This window comes from Galeopterus variegatus, unplaced genomic scaffold (genome assembly GCF_000696425.1).
Source record: "Galeopterus variegatus unplaced genomic scaffold, G_variegatus-3.0.2 Scaffold2254, whole genome shotgun sequence".
NCBI lineage: Eukaryota > Metazoa > Chordata > Mammalia > Dermoptera > Cynocephalidae > Galeopterus > Galeopterus variegatus.
The window spans coordinates 265341-289652 of record NW_007728365.1 but is presented as its reverse complement, the minus strand read 5'-3'; the positions used below and the strand labels follow the sequence as shown (position 1 = coordinate 289652).

Below are 24312 nucleotides of genomic sequence, written 5' to 3'. Positions count from 1 at the left end.
CGATGTTGACATTGATATAATACACAGATGTTATTGAGATGTTCCAAGTTTTACTTGCAGTAATTTGTGTGTATGTTTTTATTTCTATGTAAATTTCTTATATGACTAGGTTTGATTCCCACTGCCACAGTCAAGATATAGAACCTTTCCTTCACCACCAAGCTGCCCCATCTTGCTCTTTTATGACCACATCTACCTTTCTCAGGTCATCCTTTCCTTCCCCACTGCCTGTACCCTAACCCATGGCAAACACAGGTCTCTATAATTTTGTCACTTTAAGAGTGTTATATAAAGCAAATCTTATGTTCTGTAGGTTTTTTTCTCTCTAGTCAGCATAATTCACTGAAAACCTGCACAGGTTGTTGTGTGTATCAGTAGTTCCTCTCTTTTTATTGTTGAATAGTTTTCTATAGTTTGGATATGTAAGAGTTATTTTTAATCATTCACCCATGGAAGGACATTAGTTTTTCTTTCCAGTTTTTGTATTAGGAGTAAATTGTTATGACTATTCATGTACTGGTTTTGTGTAAATATAAGTTACCATTTCCCTGTCATGAATACCAAGATGCAATTGCTGGGCCTTATGGTAATAGCATGTTCAGTTTTACAAGAAACTGCCAAACAGTTTTCCCGAGAGGCTGTACCATTTTACATTCCCAACAGCAAGGTATGAGTGATTCAGTGTCTCTGCATCCATATTTCTGATCTTTCCATTTTTTTTTTCTTCCTTCTTGATACTCCAGATTTCCTTCTTTTATCATATTCTTTCTGTTTGAAGATTTTCTTTTAGCCTTTTATACGGGTGAGTCTGCTAGGGACAGATTCTTTTAGTTTTCTTTTGTTTAAGAATGTCTTTATTTCATATTTTTCTGGAAGGATAGTTTCACCTTCCATTGTGTTCCATTGTTCTTTCTTCCTTCCTGATGCTCCAAGATTCCTTCTTTTGTAATAGCCTTTCTGTTTGAAGATTTTCCTTTAGCCATATTTTAAAGGGTAGATCTGCTAGGGACAAATTTTTTTTAATTTTTGTTTTTGTGAGGATGTCTTTATTGCCCTTCTTTCTTGAAGGATAATTTCATTCAGCATACAATTCTTGTCTTTCAGTATTTGAAAAAGTTATGCTCATAGAAATGTCGGGAAAAGCAGGAATCAGCTCGGAAAACAACTCTCAGAAAAGGATTTACCCAGCGTTTTTCATAGATAACAGTGGGCCAGTTACTACCTTTTCACCTGTCTCCATCCCTTCCAATTTTGGTGAGTTCGAAATGATACATATTACTAGTAGCACTGTTTAATCTAGATCCATCAACATCCTTAATGCAAAGCTAGTGGTAGCTCTTTTTAAAACAACTTTAAGTTTTGTGGCAATTTAAGATCCGCATGTACAGTTGTAAGAAATAGTAGAGACACCCTTACACTTCACCCATTTCTCCCAATGATAACATCTTGCAATACTATATTACTACCGGGATGTTAACATTGATACAATCCACGTATCTGATTAAGATTTCCCTAGTTTACTTGTATTGATTTGTGTGTGTCACTTAGTTCTATTCAATTTTGTCATGTGAGTAGGTTTGATGTCCACCACCACAATCAAGATACGCAGCATTTCCATTACCACCAGCATGCCTCATCTTGCCCTTTTGTAACCATGCCTGCCTCAGCATAATTCTCTGGAGATTCATCTGACTTGTTGCATGTATCATTAGTCCTTTTTTTACTGTTGAACCATTCCATGGTATGGATGTACCATGGTTTGTCTATCTTTTCACCCACTGAAAGACATCTGGTTGTTTCCCGTTTTTGGCTGTTAGAAGTAATGTGCAGGTTCTTGCGCAAACATAAGTTTTTATTTCTCTGAGATTATGCCCAGGAGTGCAATTACTGGATCCTATGGTAATTGTATGTTTAGTTTTATAAAATATTGCCAAGCTGTTTTCCAGAGTGGCTGTACTGTTTTCTATTCCCACCACCAATGTATGAGTGATCTAGCTTCTCCACATGCATATTTCTGCTCCTTCTGCTGTTCTTCCTTCCTGGTGCTGCAAGATTCCTTCCTTTATCATATGCTTTAGGCTTGAAGATTTTTTTAGCATTTCTTCATGGGTAAGTCAGCCAGTGACAAATTTTTTTTAAGTTTTCCTTTGTCTGAGAATGACTTTATTTTCTGCTTCATTCCTAAAGTGTAATTTTGCCTGATATAAAAAATATGGTTGAGATTTCTTGTCTTTCAGCAGTTGAAAATGTTTTACATATTGAAATGTTGTTCAACATAGAATCCGGACCAGAAATGAGTTCTGAGACAATGAATTGCCCAATTTTAATGGGTAATAACAGTGGCCCAGATAATGATTCAGCATCTCGCTTCCTCCCTCCCGGTTATGGTGAGTTTGAAATGATACATATTACAAGTAGCACTCTTTAATCTACATTCACCAATATTCTTAATATTAATTATTAATGATAACTTTTTAAAAAATTAATTAAACTTTTCATTTTTGGATATTTCAGAATCACATGCAGGGGTAAGAAATAATACAGAGAGATCTTGTGTACTTTTTACCCAGTGTCCCCCAATAGTAATACTTTGCAAAAATATAGTAAAATATCACAATAGGGATTTTGACATTGATAAAATCTACAGACCTATTCAGATGTCCTCAGCTTTCCTTGTACTTGTGTGTGTGTGTGTGTGTGAGAGAGAGAGAGAGAGAGAGAGTGTATTCAGTTCTCTGCAATTTTATGACATGTTTAAGTTCAGGCATTCACCACTACAGTCATTATACAGAACTGTCCCATCACATTCAGGAACCCTCTTGTTGCCTTTTTATAATCACACCCTCCTCCTTCATGTCATTCCCTCCCTGGCCTCATCCCTAGCTCATCCAACTACTAATGTGTTCTCCCTCTTCATAGTTCTGTCATTGCAAGAATGTTATATAAATGTTATATATAAAACTCATATAGCATTTAGCCTTTTGGGACTGCCTTTATCCATGCAACATAATTGATTAAGGTACAAGATTCATCCAAGTTTTTGTGTGTATCGGTAGTTTCTTTTTTATTGCTGAGTACTATTCCATGATATGGATATAGCATACTTAGCTTATTCATTCACCCTTTGAAGGACATCTGGATTGTGTCCAGTTTTGGGCTATTACAAGTAAAGTTGCTTTGAGCTCTGGTGTACAGGTTTTTGTGTTAGCATATGTTTTTCATTTCTCTGTGACGAATGTCCAACAGTGCGATTAATTGTTGGGTGGTTCTTGCATGTTTAGTCTTATAAGAAACTGTCAAACTATTTCCAGAGTGTCTGTACCATTTTATATTCCCACCAGCAATACGTGAGTGATTCAGTTTCTCTGCATTCTTACCAGCATTCTGGTGTTTTCACTATTTTTTATTTTAGCCATTCTGATAGGTATATGGTAATATTTCATTGTGGGTTTAATATGTATTTGCCTTTGGATAATGATGTACATCTTTTGATGTGCTTATTTCCATCTGTATGTCTTTTTCTCTGAAATATCTGTTTCTTTCTCATAGTAATGTTTATTACTGAGTAATATCTGCTGAGTTTCGAGAGTTACTTAGATATTGTAGATACTAGTCTTTTGTTGGATATGTGGTTTGCAAATATTTTCTTCCTGTCTGCAACTTGCCTTTTCATCCTCTCTGGAGTGGTTTTTTGTTTGTTTGTTTGTTTTTTCCCCCAGAGAGGTGGTTTTTAATTTTCATGAGGTCCAGCTTATCAACTTCTCCTCTTTATGGATTGTGCTTTTGGTGTCAAATCTATGAACTATGCCTAGTCCTTGATCCTAAATTTTTTTCTTTGTTTTTTTCTAAAAATTTTATATTTTCGTATCTCACATTTAAGTTGTCACCCATTTTGAGTTTTCAGTTTTGTATACAGTGTGAGGTTTAGGTTGAGGTGGTTATTATTATTATTATTATTGTTTTTATTATTATTATTATTATTTTGCCTATTGGTATCCAGTTGCTACAGTACCACTTTTTGAATGGCTATCTTTCTTTCATTGAATTGCTTTGGTACCTTAATCAAAAATCAATTAATTAGGCATATTTATGTGGATCTATTTGTGGGTTCTTCACTGTGTTCCACCGATCTATGTTTCTATTTCCTGCCAAATCACGCTGTCATGATTACTGTTGTTATACAGTGAGCTTAAGATCAGGTAGAGTGATCCCTCCCTCTTTATGCTTTTTCAAAATTGTGTTAGTTATTCTATGTCAAAATTGTTTTACTTATTCTATGTCAAAATTGTTTTACTTATTCTAATTGTTTTAGTTATTCTACGATTTTAAGATAACCTTGTTTATGTTTTCAAAAACTTTCTGGGATTTTGATAGGAATTGCATTAAACCTACAGATCAACTTGGAGAGAATTGACATATTTAGTACTTTGAGTCTTCTCATCCATTCATTGTACATCTGTTCATTTATTAAGGTCTTCTTTGATTTATCAGTGTTTTGTAGTTTTCAGAATACAGATCCTGCACACGTTTTTGTAAGTTTTTACTTAAGTATTTCATTTTCTCAGGAGAGGTTGTAAATGGTACTATTTTAAATTTTGGTTTACACGTGCTCATTGTTAATATGTAGAAATGAGCTGTATTTTTGAGAGTCGGTCTTATATCCTGTTACATCGCTGAACTCACTGATTAGTTTTAGGAGTTTTTCTTTTTTGACAATTCCTTGGAATTTTCTGCATAGCCAATTATGCCATTTGCAAATAGGGACCATTTTATTTCAGTCTGTCCAATTTGTATGCCTTCTTGCCTTACTGCAGTGGCTACAACTTGGTGTTATGTTGAATAAGAGTGGTGAGAGTGGGTATCCTTGCCGTCCTTGCCTTGCTTTTGATCTTAGGGGGAACTCACTCAGTCTTTTGGCATTTAGTATGATGTTAACTGTAGGTTTTCGGTAGATGCTATTTATTAATTTGAGGTATTTTCCCTCTATTCCTGACTTGCTGAGAATTTTTTTTATCATGAATGGGTATTGGATTTTAGCAACTGCTTTTTCTATGTTAGTGTTCACATGGTTTTTCTTCTTTAGCCTGTTGATACAGCAGCTTATATTGATTGATTTTTCAATGTTAAACCAGCCTTGCATACCTGGAATAAATCCTAGTTGGTCATGGTGTATATTATTTATTTGGTTCGCAAATATTTGGTTAAGGATTTTTATGTCCACGTTTATGACAGATGTTGGTCTATAGTTTTCTTTTTTGCTTTTTTTAGACCATCTTTGTCTGGTTTTGATATCTGTATACTAGCCTCATAAAATGAGTATATAAGTGTTCCATCTTCTTCTGTTTTATCAAAGAGTATATGAAAAATTGGTGTCAATTCTTTAAATGTTTGGTAAAAAATCTCTAGCAAAATCACCTGAGCTTGTAGACTCCTTTTTGGGAGACTTAATTACAAATTCGATTTATTTTATAGTTGTAGGACTATTTAGATTATGTATGTCATCTTGGTTGAGTCTTGATAGTCTTTAGTTTTGGAGAAATTTTTCCATTTCTTCTAAGTTATGGAAAATATGAGTGTAATATGATGTGCAGTATTCTCTTATCCTTTTAATGGCTGCTGGATATGTAGTGATACTGATGATTCATCTCATCTCTTTTTATTTTTGTCTTTCTGGAGGTTTATGAGTTTTATTGATCTTTTTGAGGCATCAGCTTTTTGCTTTATTGATTCCTTATTCTTTTCGTATTTTCCATTTCATTGATTTCTGCTCTTTATTATTTAATTCTGTCTGCTTATTTGGGGTTTATTATTCTTTTCCTAGTTTTTTGGTGTTGGAACTTACACATAGATTTGAGAACTCTCCTTTTTTTCTTTAAAGGAAGTAGTTTTTTTGTTTTTTGTTTTTGTTTGTTTTTGGCAGCTGGCCAGTAGGGGGATCCGAACCCTTGACCTTGGTGTTATCAGCACCATTCTCTACCAAGTTAGCTAACTGGCCAGCTCTCCTCTTTTTTTTTTTTCCTTTTTGTCTTTTTTTCGTGACCGGTAACGGGATCGCAACCCTCAGTGTCGCGCCCGTACCACGACCAGCAACGGGATCGCAACCCTCGGTGTCGCGCCCGCACCGCGCTCAACCAGCGAGCAGACCGGTCTCTATATGGGATCCGAACCCTCGGCGGGAGCGCCGCCACACTCCCAAGCGCCGCACTCTACCAAGTGCGCCACCGGGCCGGCCCTCCTCTTTTCTAATGTAAGCATTTTAGTGCTATAAATTTCACTTTTAGTACTGCTTTAGCTGCATACCATATGTTTTGATGTGTGTTGTATTTTCATAAGTCCTACATACTTTTGAATTTTCTTGGAGACTTCCTCTTGGACACATGGATTATTTAGGACTGTTCTGTTTAATTTCCAAATGTTTAGAGATTTTTCTTTTGTCTTTCTATTATTGATTTCTAGTTTGGTTTCATTATGGTCAGAAAATATTCTCTATGTGATTCCAATTCTTTTAAATTTGTTGAGGTTTTTTCTCTGGCCCAGGATGTGCTCTGTCTTGGTGAGTCTTCCATAGGCATTTGAAAAAAATATGCATTCTGCTTTTATCGTGTGGAATGTTCTATGATGAGAATCCTGTTAGTTGATTGTGTTATTCAGGTCTCTTGTATCCTTGCTGATTTTCTGTCTGGTTGTTCTATCTATTGAGAGGTGGGTGTTGAGGTTCTCAACTGTAATTGTGGGTTTGCCTATTTCTCCTTTCAGCTCTTTCAGTTTTTGCTTTATATATTTTGAGACTCTGTTGTTTGGTGTGTATAAATGAAGATCATATGTCATCCTGGGGGTTAATCCTTTTATCATTATGTAATGTCCTTATTTGTCTCTAGTAACTTTCTTTGCTCTGAAGTCTATTTTATCTGATATCAATATAGCTGCTCTGCTTTTTTTCTGGATTAAAATCTGGTATATATTTTTCAGCCTTTTACTTTCAATCTACCTATGTAATTGGATTTGTAGAGTTTCTTATAAACAACCTATAGTCAGGTCTTCTTTATTATTGACTTTGTCAAGTGCTGCTGTTTAATTGGTATGTTTAGACTATTTGCATTTAAGGTAATTATTGATATCACAGTGTTTAAGTCTTTCATTTATTTTTCTGTTTTTTTCCTCTGTTTTTCATTGCTCTGTTTCTCTTTCTTGCATTCCTGTAGGTTACTTGAACATTTTTTAGTATTTCATCTTGATTTATGTTTTTGAATTTATTGCTTTGTGTAGTTTTTCTAGTGGTTGCTCTGGGTGTTACTATATACATATGTGACCTAACACAGTGTGCTGGTATCAACATTTTACCATTTAGAACGAAGTGTTGAAACTTTAATTCTGCTTAGTTCCCTTTGCCCTCCTAACTTTTGAATATCATTGTTGTTGATATCAGGTGGTGTTTTTATTTTTGTTTCAGTTTTCCCATATGATTTAGAAAACTCATGATAGTTTTATATTTATCTATATTTCTGCTCTTTCTCTTCCTTTTTATTGCTGAATAGTATTCTATGGTATGGATTTACCACAGTTTGTTTAACCATTCACCTGTTGAAGGACATCTTGGTTGTTTTCAGTTTCTGGCTATCACAAGTAAAACTGCTAAGAACATTCATGTGCTGGTTTTTGTGTCAACACGAGCTTTTATTTCTCTGAGATAAATACCCAAGAGTGAAATTTCTGGGTTATGTGATAATTGCAGTTTTTTAAGAAACTGCCAAACTGTTTTGCAGTGTGGCTATTCCATTTTACACCTCCCCAGCAATGTATGAATGATCTAGTTTCTCCACATCATATTTCTGTTCTTTCTATTCTTTCTTCCTTCCTGATGCTCCAAGATTCCTTCTGTCATCATAACCTTTCTCTTTGAAAATCTTCATTTATCCATTCTTTAGGAGTAGGTCTTCTGGTGACAAATACTTTTAGGTTTCTTTTGTCTGAGAGTGTTTATTTCTCCTTCATACCCGAGGAATAGTTTTGCTGGATACAGAATTTGCAGTTGAGAGTTCTTTTCTTTTAGCACTTTTACCTATAGAAATATTGGTAAAAGCAGAAACCAGTGTGGAAAACATTCCTGACATAATGAATTGCCCAGCTTTGTTGGAAAAAGACAGTGGTTAAGATTCTTCCTCATCTGTCTGTATCCCTCCCAATTTTGGTAAGTTTGAAGTGACATATATTACAAGTAACACTATTTATCCTATATTCATCAACATCCTTGATGCAAGCTAGTTGGAAGCTGTCTGTTTCCTATTTTGAGGGCTGGTTTTAGGTGATATTCATAATAATGACTAACATTTATTGAGTGCCTATTATGTGCAAGACACTGTGCTAATCAATTTACATGCCTCTTCTCCACTTATGCTCATAATGACCCCATTATGTTGGTACTTTCATTACCTGCGTCTCCAAGGTCACAGAGCTGGGTGAGTGGCACTTCCAGAACTCTACCCCAGTTCTCTTTGACTTTAAAGCTCGTGTTTCTTACTAGTCTGCTGTACTGCCTGCCACAGTGGTAGAGATGAGGGGCCCCCAGGCTCTGTGGCCTCTAAGGGCAAGCCTGTTTTATAGTTCCTTTGTGTCTTGACTTCTAAGCAGCTTATCTCATATTAATATCCTAGAGACAGGAAACTTTTTCTGTAAAAGGCTAGATAGTATTGTTAGTCACAACTACTCACCTCTGCTGTTGTAACAGGAAAGTAGCCACAGACATAGGTAAATGAATGGGCATGGCTGTGCACTGGTACAACTTTATTTACACAAACAGGAGGCAGGATTGGCCTATGGATTGTTTGCTGACTCCTGTCTTAGAGGAGAGCCTTTTCCTATAAATTATTTTGTTACCCAAACTAGAAGAAACTTCAGAAATTGCTCTGTTTGTACTGAAATGGGCACTCTGATGCACTGTTGTTAAATGTATGAATTGATGCAAACTTTCTGAAGGGTAGTTTGTATAAAAATTCATAGAAGTATTTATACTGGTTGACTCAGTAATCCCACTTCTATCTGAAACCATAATAAAAAAATTTACATTAAAATTTTGGTACAAGAACATCCTTTACAGAATTATAAAAAATTGGAAACAAACAAATAAGCAACAATAGGGAATTAGTGAAATGACTTCTGTTAGATCCGCAACATGTGAGGCAGGAAAGCATAATGGTTAAGAGCATGGGCTCTCAAGTCAGACCGCCTGGTTTGAATCCCAGCTCTGTGTCTTATTGACCTTGTGACCTTCAGCCACTTTCCTATCCTAAGCATTAGTTCCTTCAGCTGCGAAGTGACAAAAATAATAGTACCTACTCCATATAATTGTGAGGATGAAATGGCACAATGCATTTAAAGCTCACTAATGCATCGCCCAGAATGTAAGTGCAACATAAATGTCACCTGTCAGGAAAATGTTGATGACAGGGATGCAGACTTAAAAAAAAAAAAAAAAAAAAAAAAAAAAGGAGGGAAGAAGAAGAAAACAGAAATGCTCAAAATATAATGTTAACTGAAAAAGCAGGATGCAAACTGTATATAAAGTATGATTTCAATTTTGTGTTAAAAAAAGAAATAGAGCAGAAGGAGAATTTTTCAGAGCACTGGGCTTATATAGAGACAGACTTGGGCACTTTCATGGTAGCCTTGCATTTAAAAAATAAGGATTTTCCTTTTTCCCTATTTTTTTAAAGTATATCTTGGTGATCCGAAAAGAAATGTCAGGATTCTTAATTATCATTTGGTGGCCGCACAAAAGAAGGACGAACCTAAGCATGCAGCCCGCTACTTGATTGGAGTTTTGTTCTCAAAGGAAGTTCTGATTCACAGCTCAGTTGCTGCCAATTCCCAGGGCTACTACCACCTAGATCCAAACAAAATGGCTGCAGTGAGAGGTATGTGAAGTTATTATGGAATCTAGTTTTTATCATCTTTTGGTCATACGATGAGTGTTATTGGCAGTTGAAGAAATAATGAAGTCTTTGTAAATCTTAAAGCCGCTCATTTTTTTCACCTGTCTGACCCTGATTTTACAATTTAATAATGTATAATGGGCAACAACTTCTAGCGAATAAAATTTGTCCATAGACTGATGGAATAAGACAAGGCTTACTGACTATAGTTGCTTATGGTTAGTACTAAGTCAGATTTTTAGTGCTGAAACTTGCTACTAAAAAGTAAAGCAGAAAAAAAAGGTGGGGTAATAAAACAGACTTTTCAGTGCTAGTGACTGGCAACACAAAAATAGGGTCTTGTGATTAATCCACGTTAACCTGCTGCCTTCCTGCCTTCCAGAAATGTGTATTGAGGTCCTAGAACTCATAGGTACTGAGGATACCACGGTGAATCAATATTTCTGCCCACAAGGAGCTCACAGTCTAGAAAGAGACAAGTTGATGGAAACATAAATTCCAGTCTAGTTTGGTAGTGTGGGGGAAGCTCAGAGAGTAGAGCAGCTGCTCTGAGGGACTTAGGGAAGGCTTTCCTAAGGACAAGACATTTGAGCTAGATTTCAAGGACTCCTTAGCTAGGTAAAGGGAATGGGAGGGGTATTTTAGGCAGAAAGAATAGCTTATGGGAAGATAGACATGATAAGTATACAAATAAATAGACCATGGTGTAATAATGTTTGCAATAACGCTAATTTCTCTTTACAGATTTCCTTTTTCTTTTTAGTTCTGATTTATCCATCAGGTATTAAATGGTCTTAGCACCTTGAAAGAGTTGATTTTTGGTTACACACTTCTTTAAAAAATCCCCAAGACCTCTGTCTTGTCGCCCTAGGTCAATGTTTTAGGCAACCTCATGATAGAGGAAATTCAGCAAACTATCCTCATTGGGCGTAATTTCTAAACTCTCAGAAAGAGAGGTAAAGAGTGACAAGAGAAAAAGTCAAGTCTTGAAATAAAAAATTTCTTGTTAGTTCCTTCGTTAATTTCTTTTCTAATTTTTGTGAATACTTTCTGCTGTTGGTAGAATTTCTAGCAGCGGTTTTTCCCAACTATGATTTGAGTGAACGTGGAAAAGACTGGAAAGCCTGTGAATCCAATATCAGTTCTCTGATCTGCCATTTAAGATTTGAAGCCAAAAAAATGATGGTAAGTTATTTTTCATCTAAATATGGTAACTGCTGTTTAAGTTCATACTGTATGCAACTCCAGAACTGATAGCGTGAGGTACGGGATCTTCAGGCCACGTGCAGAAAATTTGGTTTACTTTAGGGGGCAGGGGATGTTCTTTCAAAAGCATACTGCCTGTTTATTTAACTTTTTAATAATATGCCCTATAAAAAATATCCTAAAGATAAGTCAAATATTGAGTTATAATTAGTATATTTGAAGCCAAGGGCTGTACCAGAAAAAAGTTTCAGCTACAAAGGTATTTGGCAAGTCTTTTTCAGTATTCCACTGAGTAACACAAAAAAGAGCCAACTGTGTGTATTCCTTGGCTGTTTCAGTGATAGCTGAGGATGGTGCAGGAGAAAATGCAGACACTGCATTAGTTGTTAACTCTCAGTGATGGCAGAACCTGGTGAAAATAATGCATGTCATGAGGTGAAACTATCACAGATATTGTATACTCCGTATGGTTATATGTTAACAGGAATCTGCTTTCTCTCTCATTCATTCTATCTTCAAAGTACGGTAGAGATTTTCTACCACTAGGGAAGTGTCATATCTGTTGTCTTCTCCTGACGAAGCATTTAACTTAATGATAATTAATAATTTCCACCAACCTCTCTAAAAACCTCATTTTATTTTCACCAGGTCTAGTCACTTCTGTATCTCTAGAGTAAGTTTATGAAAACTATTTGCCAAGAATATTTGTAGCTGAGCTTGTTTTCCTGGTGAACAGCTTGATTTCAGTGATAGCTCAAGCACCATCTGTCTGAAACCAAATCTGCTTATTTTTAACATTCCATTTTATAGACTTCAAAAATTGCACCCTAAACAATTTGAATGTAAAATTAAGATGCTGCCTGGAAAATGGTAATTTGCGTATTTGCTTAGGCGTCAGAAGAGAAGCAGCATCTGCCGCCAAGTGCCTGCTGTGTGTTTGACTGGGAATAGGATAGGTCCTTTCCACTCAAAGTGGGTCCGCAGCCCAGGAGCAGCACCCCTGAAAGCTTGTGAGAAATGCAGAGTCGGGTTCCCGCCAGACTCACTGAGGCAGAATTTGCATTTTAGTGAGGCCCCCAGGTGATTTGCATGTACATTAAAGTTTGAGAAGCTCCGACCTGGAGCAGTAGTTGTCATCCCTTGGGTGCCCATTAGAATCACTGGAGACACTCTTTTAAAAAGTTACTGATGCCTGAACTCCCTCACTCTCACCACCAGAGGTTCTGATTGAATTTGCAAAGGGTGGGGTTCAACACAGCTTTTTGAAAAAAGACGCCTAGGGTAATTCAAATGTGCAGCCAGAATTGAAAGCCACTGGGGAAAGAGAAAACAAACAAACAAAACAGTAAAAACAAACAAAAAGTTGTCATCCTCAAAAACTCATTTATTAGTTTATTCACTCAATGTTTATTATGTATTTATTTTGTGCCAGCAGTTATCGTTCAGTTCATTACACTGAGCTACGAAGTCCCCCGAGAAGCAGCCAGGCATGGCAGTTTGAGGAAAAATCCACACCCGTACCTCTTTTCAGATAGTATCATGGCACACGATATTTGTATGGCTTTAGCTCACCTCATAAGAGACAGTTGCTTCCCTACCAACCTAGGGGGCCTTGGTAGATGATGGAGCATGTGTGTATCTTCTCACCACGGGATTTTGTTTCTAGATACACTTTTGTGTTTCAGCAGAAAACTGTTCACAAAAATAAAAATACACCAGGGTCTGCAGATTTGAATGATGAAAGCGTTGGTGATGGCAGTGAAGGCAGTTCTCAGTTATCTCAGGGAATGAGTGCCTCAGAAACAAGAGAAAACAGGAATTCTCAGCAGGCCAGTAATGCTATCCATGGAAGAATGGAAGGACCCTCCAATGAAACACTGGGTGAGTTTTAAAAATAAGTTCTTTTGCTGTTACGTGTTGAATCGGACAATTCATTGATGGAGTTCATTGTATTTTTCTCTCTACTTTTATGTATGTATGAAAAAGTTCATAAGAAATCGAGACAATTTAACCTCTGATGTTAATGAGTTAATGAAACAGAGATACCAAGCCTGAGACAGTTTTTTTTTTTTTTTTTTTTGTCTTTTGTCTTTTTCCGTGTCTGGCAACGGATCGCAACCCTCAGTGTTGCCCCTGTACCGGACTGGGGACCGGCAACGGGATCGCAACGCTTGGTGTTGCTCCCGCGCCTTGCTCAGCCAGTGAGCAGGAACTGGTCTGTATGTGGGATCCGAACCCTCGGCCTGAGACAGTTTTTAATGTAAAGCTGAATCTGTTATTTTTCCAGAGGGAAGCAGCTCTTGGCTGATTATCTGACCGGTGTGGGCTCTCTACTGTGCTCCGTCCTGCTCCACAGGTGAAGGAGGAGGAGCTGCAGTTGGGATGAGCCAGGTCTTGTTCTCTGTGTGCCTGGCACCCTGCAGCTGCTCACTAAGGATCTGGGGGATGAGTTAATGAATCCTATTCCTCAGAACATTGTGCTCCCACTGCTAGCTGTCAACCAAAGGACCGTCCTGTTTTCATTAGTGTCAAGTGGCAGTGGTCCAATAGGTGACTGAGCCATCTGCTGCTTCTGCTTCCCAGTGCATCCTCCCCAGGATGCTGGGGTTGAGCACCACTGCTACTAATGAGTGGCACCTGAGGTAGCAAACTTTTCTCTACCCTGCCCCATGTCAACCCTAAGTAGAATATTACCTGGGATCCTTTTCAAACAAAATCATTGACATGATTTATCTTTCTAGTTTTTTACATTACAAAAGTAACTTAAATACTTTATTTGTTAGGGATGTATGTTATAGAAACAGAGTGGCTAAATGAAACAACAAAAATCACCAGACGAATAGGTCCTTTAGTTAATGAAGCAAAGAACAAATTGAGCTTCAGGCAAGCAGGAGCCGCAACATAGTGGGAAAGAGAAGGAATCTCGTCTGGGGAGCTTGGGTCACAATTCTCTAACCCTGACTCTTTGAGAGGACAGGGCAACTAAGTGCATTGTGAACCAGGTAGCCACCATGGTTTGTGTGTAGTCTGTTACACTATTTTATTTAAAAAATTGGAAAATTTTTAAGAGCGGGGAAAAGCTCTCCCAATCAAGATAACTTAAAAACCTATTGTGGGCATTTTCATTTTCTTCCAGTTTCTTTTCTTATGAACATTTTGAAATATTACAGTCTCCATATAATTACTCTCCTTCTCTAATATTAGTCATTGCTCTTGACAGGTTTTGTAACATTCCATTGAGTAAGTGTACCCCAATTTATTTAACTACTTCCCTCTTTGTTTTTTGTTTTGTTTTGTTTTGGTTTTTGTTTTGGTTTGAGGTTCTTTTGGAAAGGAATCATAAATCACACTGCAAAAAGAAATCTTCATTCATATAGCTTTTTCCATATTTTGAATTATTTTCTTATGTTACGTTCTCAGAAATTGAATTACTAGGTTAAAGAATATTAACTTTTTTTCTGACCCTTGATAAATATTGATAGGTTAATCTCCTAGAGTTAAGACTTTGGATCCATTGAATGAGTTTCTAAATAATTTAATCTCTCTTGCTAAGTGTCAAATCTGGGTGTATCAACAATTTATACTGCCATCCATTAAACGGTGGATGTTCCAAGATGAAAAATATGCTTATTGACTTGTGAGAATCATATCATATTTCTCTAATATATTTTCTTTAAGAAATAATTCTTTATTATATGTAAAATATAATATTTTTAAAATATGGTTAATTTGAATCGCTGTGGACTAAAGAAAGATGATAATGATTAAGCTGTAGAGTTGAGAACTAAAAGCAGGCTTAATATTTATTTTTCAGTTCAAAAAAGATATCTAAAATACAATCTTTAAAATGAATCAGCAGCTTGTTGAGTTTTAAATGATGAGGTTAAGTCTAAATGGAAAACCTTTTTAAAAATTATAAATATTTTAGTAAGAATCATGGTGCTTTCTTTTGAAAAAGCCTTTCTTTATAAGTAGGGAAACAATGCATTAAAATTACTTAGGATTTGTTACTAAATGTAATTTTAAAACTTATTGTATCCTAAAAGGTAGCAGAATACTAAATCTTTCTCTTGAACAACGGGAGAATGTGTAATCACATTAGCAGTGATTTCTGCCTCATTTCTCAAGCTGTCTTATAATCCATTAAAAACTTAAGGTTTTAATTCTTTTAACCTCTCAAATTCTTGAGCCTAAAAATTCAAAAATATCAACCTTCCTGTTACAACCTTTTACAAAATGTAACCTAATATCTGCCATGAAAATTGACATCTTTATCTTTTGCTTCTAGAATGTTTTGGAAATCCGTGTAGAAATATACAAATGCCATGTTCAGTACTGGATATAGCAAAAGGGAAGCCTTGCCCAGAGCTGTCAGCCAAATACCTTATTCGCAACCTGTTCTCAGAGGAAGTCCTGGTCAAAAGTAACATCTATGGCAGTGTGGGGCATGGCTTGTGTCCCCTTAACTCCAACAGGATTAATGCTCTCCGAGGTATGTTGCATGTAGACTATGTCAGAGTAAAGAAAAGGCAATTGTGTTAGAGAAAAAGGGCAGAATTATGTATGTTCTGCAGAGAGGTGGAGCCCAAACTAAGTCCCTCATTAGGGTATAACAAGGAGCAGGTTCTTGAGCTGTGTTTCTCTTTGCACTTGGGTTTCTTGAGGCAAATCTCTCTCTCTTGAATGGCTTTGCTAGAACGGGAAAGGCATTATTGACTGTGACTCCCTGCTATGGACTGCCAGGTGTATGAAAACTCAAGCACCTTTATTGACTGAGGATCAAGGTCAAAGCTGAAGGGCCTTGTCAACTTGCAGAAGTGTCAACAATGTCACAGCAGGTTTAATTTGCTAATATTTTTCTTGTGCATGTTAGCATAGTGTGGTCTCTATGACATATGTAAATGAAATAATAAAGCTTCCAAAACCAATTCTGTGAAATCTTAAATTTGGACAAAGCAGGAAGCAGGTTGTTTCTTACTTGTGTCACTGATACCCAATGAAGACACAGCTCCAAACCCCAACCTGGACTCAGTTGGTTCCTCTTCGGTTCCTACCTTTATATCACACATTTTCATATCCAACAAATTTGAACAGCGCTGTCATTTCAGAGTAAACTAAAGAAACCTGGCTTACAGCTCCTTTTGTAAGCATTTGCTATCATCTAACCCAATTGTTTTCAAAATTTTTTAAAACTGCAACCCATAGTAAGAAATAAATTTTATATTGTGACACAGCGCGTGCATGTGTGTATGTGTATTTTTATGTATGTGTGTGATTTTTTTTTTAAAAAACCAAAGCGAAAGTTTCACAAAGAATACCTACTTTTTCTATGAGAGTTGCATTCCAATATTTTCTATTCAATTACATTTCTTTTTTTTTAACATCCATTATTTTATTTAATCCACAAAACAACCTTCTTTATCCGTTCATTCAACTATCAAATATTTATTGAGCATGAGCCATGTTTCTGCCTTCATGGAACTTATATTTTACTGGAAGAAATGGTCAATAAGCATATAAACAAATATATTTAATATAGTGTCAGTGTAAATATCTACATTTTACTTTCTAATTCACATCTTACATATGAGGAAACGAGGCTTAGAAAGAAGTGTGCTTAAGGCTACGCCTGCTCTATGTGGCTTCATGGCATGAGTGCTGAAATACTTCCCACTTATTCAAGTACATAGACTAGCGAAGACCTGGTATTTCCTTTATCCAGCATATTGCCATACCTCTTAATTATGATTGTCAGCTGTGTATACAGCACAAAAGCTGTCAGAGATGCAGACATCAGGAAGAATCTGCTTAAATTGAGGACATTGTCTGACAATATCATTCTTCAGTATATCCAGGATATGAATTATTTTTCTATTTGTTTCTTTTTTGCCTGAAAGGTGACCTACCCACTGGGCAATCTAAAATGCTATAAAATATGTAATTGTCTTGCAGGATAAGTCATTAAAACCTGTTATCATAATTTAGTCATATATAAGTAATTTTATAGAGGTTATTTATGGAAATTGACATATGTTTTTGTAATTTAAAACAAAGGTTAAATTCCAATGAAGGGTTCCATTATTTCTCACCTACCAAGATGTCATTTTGGTTCTTATGGTCAACTTCCGATACCTTTCTCCTCCAGTCCATTAAATCAAGACTCCTCCTTCGAGTTTTCTCCTGGCTGCACTAGCTATATGGTACCTCCTGAAGCAGGTGCAGTAATGGTGCAGGAACAGCAATCCTACCTGTTCGGTCTGAGGAAATACTTCTCAGGAATTATATTCACCTTTCTGATCTCTTTATTTGCCTGATCTCTACTTTGTTACTATATACACTTTTCAGAACTATTTTATAAAATTCAGCAATGATAAGTATCCAGAAATGATAATGTTCTTACTAAAACATGGTGTGCTTTAAATATCTGTTGATGATTTTGGAATACAAAGAAATGAAACAGTATGTTTGAAAATATTTAGTCAAAACATTTTGAACTACTTAAACCCATCTAGTACTTTGAGATTTTTCAGAAGACTCAAACTTTGCCAAATGATATCCATCCTACCAAGCTTTGTCACTAGCTTCAACACTGTTGCTTAGGACTTGGGAACCAGACGTACTGTTGCACTTCTTCAAAGAAGGGAAACATCACTTTCTCTAAATCAGTCTTTTTTTTTTTTGGTATAAATTAACACTGCAGTAAATAAGCTCTTCTTTCATAGTTTGATAATCAAAAAGTTGCAGCAAATCTATTACATTTCTTTTTAAAGTACTGCTATCACTGATTTCATGACCTAGTAACTGGTCTCAACCCGAAGTGTGAACATCATTGAGCTAACCCACCAGGCACAAACCTCAAACCCAGTTCCTCTTACCTTATAGTAAAAGAAAGCTTGTAGACAATTCCAAAATGAATATATTCTGAAGTGTTTATAGAAGAGATATTGTCTTTCTAATTAAAAACATTTTAATATGAGGGGAAAGGTGACTTTTATATTTCTTTAATATCTGGGGTAGATAATTCCTCAAAAGTTGATGAAAAATATTTTTCTATGTATTTCATCTTGTTTTATCTCTTATTGAATTATATTAAAAGCAAGAAGATATCTTTTGCAGTAAAAATATTCAGTACAAGTTTGACATACTATCCACATAGGGCATATTTCAACAGATTTCCCGTTAAAGTTCTATTGCTTTGTAGAAGAGCAGTCATGTGAGTTTTTTCAGCAGAGAGAAAACATTAGAGTCATTGTTGTCCTGAGGAGTAGAAGGAGTAAAGAGTAGAAGCCCACAAGAAAGCGTATTTCACTTTAATATAAGGATAAAATGAACTTGGAGAACTAAAAGAGTCAGAGCAAAGGCTGGGGACCAGAGACCAGAGGAGAGGCCTGTGCTAGTGGGAGGACTGGGCTTATGGTTTCTACCATAATTTCTGTAAAAGTATTGCTTCGTTATTAATTATTTAAAACATACAGAAGTGTACAGAAAAGAATATAAAAATATAATCAACACCTGTCTACAGATTATCTATATAGACATTCTGCCTTTTGTGCTTCAGGTTTTTAAAGAAAAATTATAAAGCATTACTGATATAATTAAAACTCCAACCCGTCATTCCTTTCCCCTCTCCTCGTCCCCAGAAGTAATTACAGTCCTGGAGTGGGAGATATCATTCCCATGCATAGTTTATTCTTTTGCTACCTCTGTTAATGGATCCATAAATAATGTATAATATTGTTCTGTAGTTATTTTAATGTACATAAATGGGGGTGTAAAGTATGTATTCTTTTGCACATTTTTTTATCATTCTAAGTTATGTTTCTGAGGCCTGTTCATACATTTTAGCTGCTGATTAGTATTCCATTGAATGAACAAACCAATTTATTCTTCCAATATCATTTCTTACCTTAAAATTTTGTTATTTGGGGGGAACTATTGTGAAAATTAATAGTCGTAGGTAAGTATGTCTAGTAGCCAAAGGTGTTGATCCCGTATAAAGAACTATTATTTGATGCTGTCTGACAGTAGTTTAGTATCACTTTAAGGGTTCTCTAGAAAATAGTTTATATGGAGAAAGTTAGTAGGCTGCAGATTTGCAATCAGCGAAAAACACTCATTCCTTACACCCCCTCTATGTCTTCATAGTACAGAATTGTAAAATCTTAGCAATAGGAAGTTCTTTACAGGCCCTCTAATACAGCGTCCCACCCAGAGCGGAATTCCCATCTCAGCTTTGACACAGTGGCCTCCCCTGGGCTCGAACACTTCCATTGCTGAGGCACCCTGTCTCAGTGAGGCAGTCCACAAGGTTGTAAAAGAGCTCCAATTCATGGGAAAGTTCTTCCTTCTAGTGACTCAAAATGTACCTCCCAGTAAGGCATATGCATTTGTCCTAATTATCCCCTCCAGAGCTAGAGTCAATCCCATCACTTTTCACATCCTGGGCCTTCAGGTAGTTGAAGACCACTATTCCTGCTGGAGAATTAGGAGATAATAAATATGCCCTCTTTTCCCCTCCACCCCCTTCAAGTTCAGAACCAACTGAAAGAGAACCACTTGAATCAGGCAAGTGGAGATCAAAATGGCAGCTTTATTCTTGAATCATACATGCCCAGTTCTTCTAAACTTTCCAATGTAGTGATCTGTCCACATGAAAGCATTAGGGTTGGAGAAGAAATATTCTACCCAAACTTTTCCCTCTTAAATCTTACACTTTTACAGTTAATTATCTTCATTTCCTTCTATAATTCCTCACATAAATGTTTTCCTGATCCTTCATAATCTGATTCAAGGACTACCTTCAGATGTGCTCAAATCAACCCAGAATACAGTAGTACTATTTATTACCTATTAGACCATTAATGCACTCTACAGTGGCACTTGCCATTTTAAATTTTTTGGTCAACTAAGACCCCTTGATCTTTTTGTCTATATACTAACATTTATCAGTACTTAACATTGTTAGTATTTAGGCTGTTACCATTTATACCATAGAAGTATAGACTTGTAGAAGTCTTCCCATAACTGCAAGATCTATAGACCCTCACTCCTTTTGTCAGAGATAAATCCAGAGACTTTTCCAGAGATAAATACCAGGAAAATTTAGCAGTTATAGATTCTTGCCTCTCAAAGTATGAAGATACTGCAGCCTCTTGTGCATTACAGAGGCTTAGCGTGTCTCTATTTGAGATAATGAATAACATGCTAGATGTATGTTTGATACATTTAAGAATGAGAAAATTTGACTTTGGGTACTCAGTGCAACAGAGGACTTCTATTCTGGTATGTAGCAAGATCATGGGAGATTGTTTTATTGTGATTCAAGAATGGCTCTATTTCATATTATCCTTTTAGTTTAAAATATTTGTTCAGCTAGTTTAATAATGGTTATAGTCCACGTGTCTTAATTAAAGTCTTAAAGACCCTTTCACAGACACAACTGTAGAATTAAGGTTGAATAAGTTCATTTCTCTGAGAAGTGATTTCTAAGTAACTGCTATGTTTTGTGATTTTACCGCCAGAGTTTCTCCAAGATAGCTACCCAACTCGTGATCTATCGGAAAGTGGATATGGCTGGAAGTTGTGTGTGACAGCTATGAACAGTTGTATCCGTAGTATTAGATATCGCTTCAAGAAATCCACAGGCAAATTGACAGAGTCAAAGTCAAGAGATACCAACTTAACTGACTGAAGTACTTGATTGTCAACCATCGCACTTTTTTTTTTAACTGTTACATCATTCTGTAAGTTTCTCAAGTTATAATTCCAAAATTAGCCTGTTGTAGTAGCAGAGTAGTTTTGCATTCACACCTGAAGAAATAGCCAAAGTTCTTTTTCTGCCCACAAAGGAGACAGAATTGCATTAGGAAGATAGGTGATATTTCGTCTCCAGAGCAAAGGGGTGGGTAGTATTCTGATAAGAACCTCTGGTTGAGGGACTGCTAGTAAACTCCTAAAGGTGGTTTTCATTGCTGTTTGAATGTAGGATGAGAATAGCACACTGGGCACTTAGTGACAAATGAAGTCTGTGTAGTCAGATTAGATGAAATCAAATGTAGTCAGGTAGAGAGCTGTGGTTAGAAAGGCAAACCACAATGCCAAGCATAGTGACTTGCACATAGGAGACACTCAATATTTGTCAAGTGAATTGTGATTACAGAGCTTAGGTCTAAAATTCTGCTGGTTTAGAAGAGAGATACTGTTTACATATAACCAGAACACCTAGGGTGGCTTTCTTATACGTCCACCATAATCATACAGTTGACATCACATTGACCTAAGCTATCCAAAGAGGACATCTATGTTCTTTTGATTTACTACTGATAAAAACATTATTCTTCTTTTTATTGCCTCTTGTTAACATTTTAACATTTTAACAGATAAAAAATGTTTATTTATCTCTAAATAAGTAATTTGACATAGTAGTTAGCTTAGCTTAAAGCCATAGTAGTTCTGCATACATCTTTATATGTTTAGACCATGCCTACAAAAGTCTTAAAAAGTGGGTAATTCCAAAAATCTTGCATAAAAAATCTTCCATAGAGGGCAAAAGGGTTTTAACCAGAGTTATTCAGATTAATCCACCTAAGATAGTCTTTGGTTTCACCATTCAATTTCACAAAATAATTTTACAAACTACAAGTAATAGACCTAATATGAAAAAGTAATCTACATTGTAAACATATATCAAATCACATTGTATCCCATAAATATGTGCAACTGGTATTTGTCAATTAAAAATAAAATTCAAAAAAAGTAAAATTATATCCTAGGCAAGAGTAAATTTCAAATTGTATATGCAGATTTCAAATTTGATTTGTATTTTGTGATATCTGAAATATTTCCTGGACCAGAAGCAAAACCACAAAAAACAAACTTTATATTTACAAAAAATTTTCAAAACTTATATGATTAATTTTATTATGGTGGTTACTTATATGAATTATTCAGAGCAGCCCTGTCCAGTATAACTTTCCACAGTGATGGAAATATAAATAAATATAATTTTTTTTTAAATTTACATTGTCCAGTGTGGTAGTCACTAGGCACACGTGACTATCAAACACTTGAGATATGGCTGATTAGACAGAGGAACTAAATTTAAAGTTTTATCTCCTTTTAGCTAATTAAAATTTAAAATTCAATAGCCACATGTGAATGGTGGCTACTGTGTTGGGTGGCACAGTTTAGAATGCCCTTTATTTTTTTTAAAAAGGATTTAAAACAGTCCCCATGGTTTGAATCACAATAATATACACATAACATCTTTTAAATCACATTTTATTGAGCAAAATAAATTTTAGAAAGGTATTTTGTTTTAAACTAGATTGGACCTCTTCTTACTTTCTGTTATTGTATAAGTCCATTGTTAAACATTTTAAATGCCTGTTCATAAGACTTGTTTTGATAAATACATTTATCTTTAATGTTTTGTTTTGTTTTCCAAATAAATAAAATCAATACAAATTTCAAATGTTCTTAATAAAGGTGTTTAGGTTGTTTTTGTAAATGAACTCACTTCACAGAACTTTTACTAATGTTATCTACAGAGTTTTATGATAATGATAACATATATTTTTCAGCCAGTTTCACAAATGTGGCACAGCTAGAATGTTTGCTTTCTTCCTTAATAAGAAAAACAGAATAGATTAACCCAGTACAATAATTTACCATAGCAGATGTAATTGAAAAGCTATTGAAAACTTTGGAAGTGCTTTGTCCTTCCTGGGTAAAATAAGGTGTTATTAAAGCATAATGTCATTTTTATGCTTTAATATTTATATAAATATATGTATAATATATAATATACATAATATATTTATATAAATATAAAAAATAAAAATATATATTTTTATTTTGGCCAGCAAGGCTAAGATTTTTGGCTCTGGTTATCAGTTTTTATAGCCCGTACTTGCATCTAGCAAAATAAATTCTCTGTGGTGCTGCTCTACTTGTCACTCCTTCTTTTACTCTATCTTATTTTAACTTACAATATATTAAATTTGAAATGACCTTTTTCAGTATTCTGGAAAAAAGTCTGTTCATCCATTTTGAGACGGAACCATTGGTAATCTCAAATAATTAGTAAAGTCAATTTGGAAGATTGATGGGTGGCAGATACAAATCTCAGTCCCCAAACACAGGTGGGCAAGAAATATAACTTTATGTTTCTAAAACAGCTTAATTTCTGTTTTGAGGCTCCATTCACGGGGAGTAGAAACTTAACCATAGTCATTTGAGGCTTTTGTTTCCTCAGAAGGCGAGGAAACAACTCAGGGCATGAATGGAGGGAGGTTTGGGACAATACCAATGGGTGGTGTTTTCATCCTTTTCTCCGGACTCGGCTCTAAGTTTTAGGGTCTTATACAATGTCAAGTTGGGGAGAGGGGATCAGAATCAGGATCTTGTCATTTTCCTTAGCCATGATCAGCTGAGATGTCCCTTTGTCCCATCTAGTCTTCAGTCATTGACCCACAGCCATTCTTAGTTCTGTCCTCAAGACCCATTCAGATGGAGCAGCTCCTTTCTCTGTTTCCTCCATGACTCCCTCAAGTTCATGGGAATCGTTTTGCTGCTGCTTCATTATTTTGTGTCACAGGAAACAGGTTTTGTCCAATTCTCCATATACTTCCATGCAGGACCAGCTACATAATTTGCATGCCCAGTACAAAATGATGAATTCACTGTTGATACTATTTGGATAGCACAGTCTTTTATTTTTTATCTTTTTATTAGGGCATAATTTTGGACTTAACAGAAGAGTTGCAAAAATAGTCCAGAGTTCCCATATACCCTTCACTCAGCTTCTCCAACCATGGTACAATGATCAGAACTCAGGAGTTAACGTTGGCACAATACAGTTAACTCCAGGCTGTCTTCATATTTCACCTGGTTTTCCACTAGAGTTCTTTTTCACTTCCAGGATTCAATCCAAGATTCCACCTGGCATTTAGTTGTCATGTCTCCTTAGTCTCCTCCAATCTGTGACAGTTCCTCAGTATTTCCTTGTTTTTCCTGATCTTGACACTTTCAAAGAGTATTGGTCAGTTGGTCTGTAGAATGTCCCTCCATTTGGGGTTGTCTGATGCTTTCTTCTGATCAGATTGAAGGTATGCATACTTGGAAAGAACACCCCAGAGATGATGTGTTCTCAGTATCTCAGCCTTTTGAATTTTTC

At 35.8% G+C, this 24312-nt stretch overlaps 1 protein-coding gene across 1 annotated transcript in view; it reads left to right on the top strand.

Annotated features, from left to right (window-relative positions):
* BEND2 (BEN domain containing 2) overlaps positions 1–20826 on the top strand; it is a 42776-nt gene extending 21950 nt beyond the window's left edge. The window contains 7 exon segments of the mRNA XM_008581072.1: positions 1105–1254; positions 8051–8188; positions 9711–9911; positions 10993–11114; positions 12821–13016; positions 15424–15627; positions 20657–20826. Coding sequence (XP_008579294.1) covers positions 1105–1254; positions 8051–8188; positions 9711–9911; positions 10993–11114; positions 12821–13016; positions 15424–15627; positions 20657–20826 — 1181 coding nt within the window.
* Positions 20827–24312: the final 3486 nt, after the last annotated feature.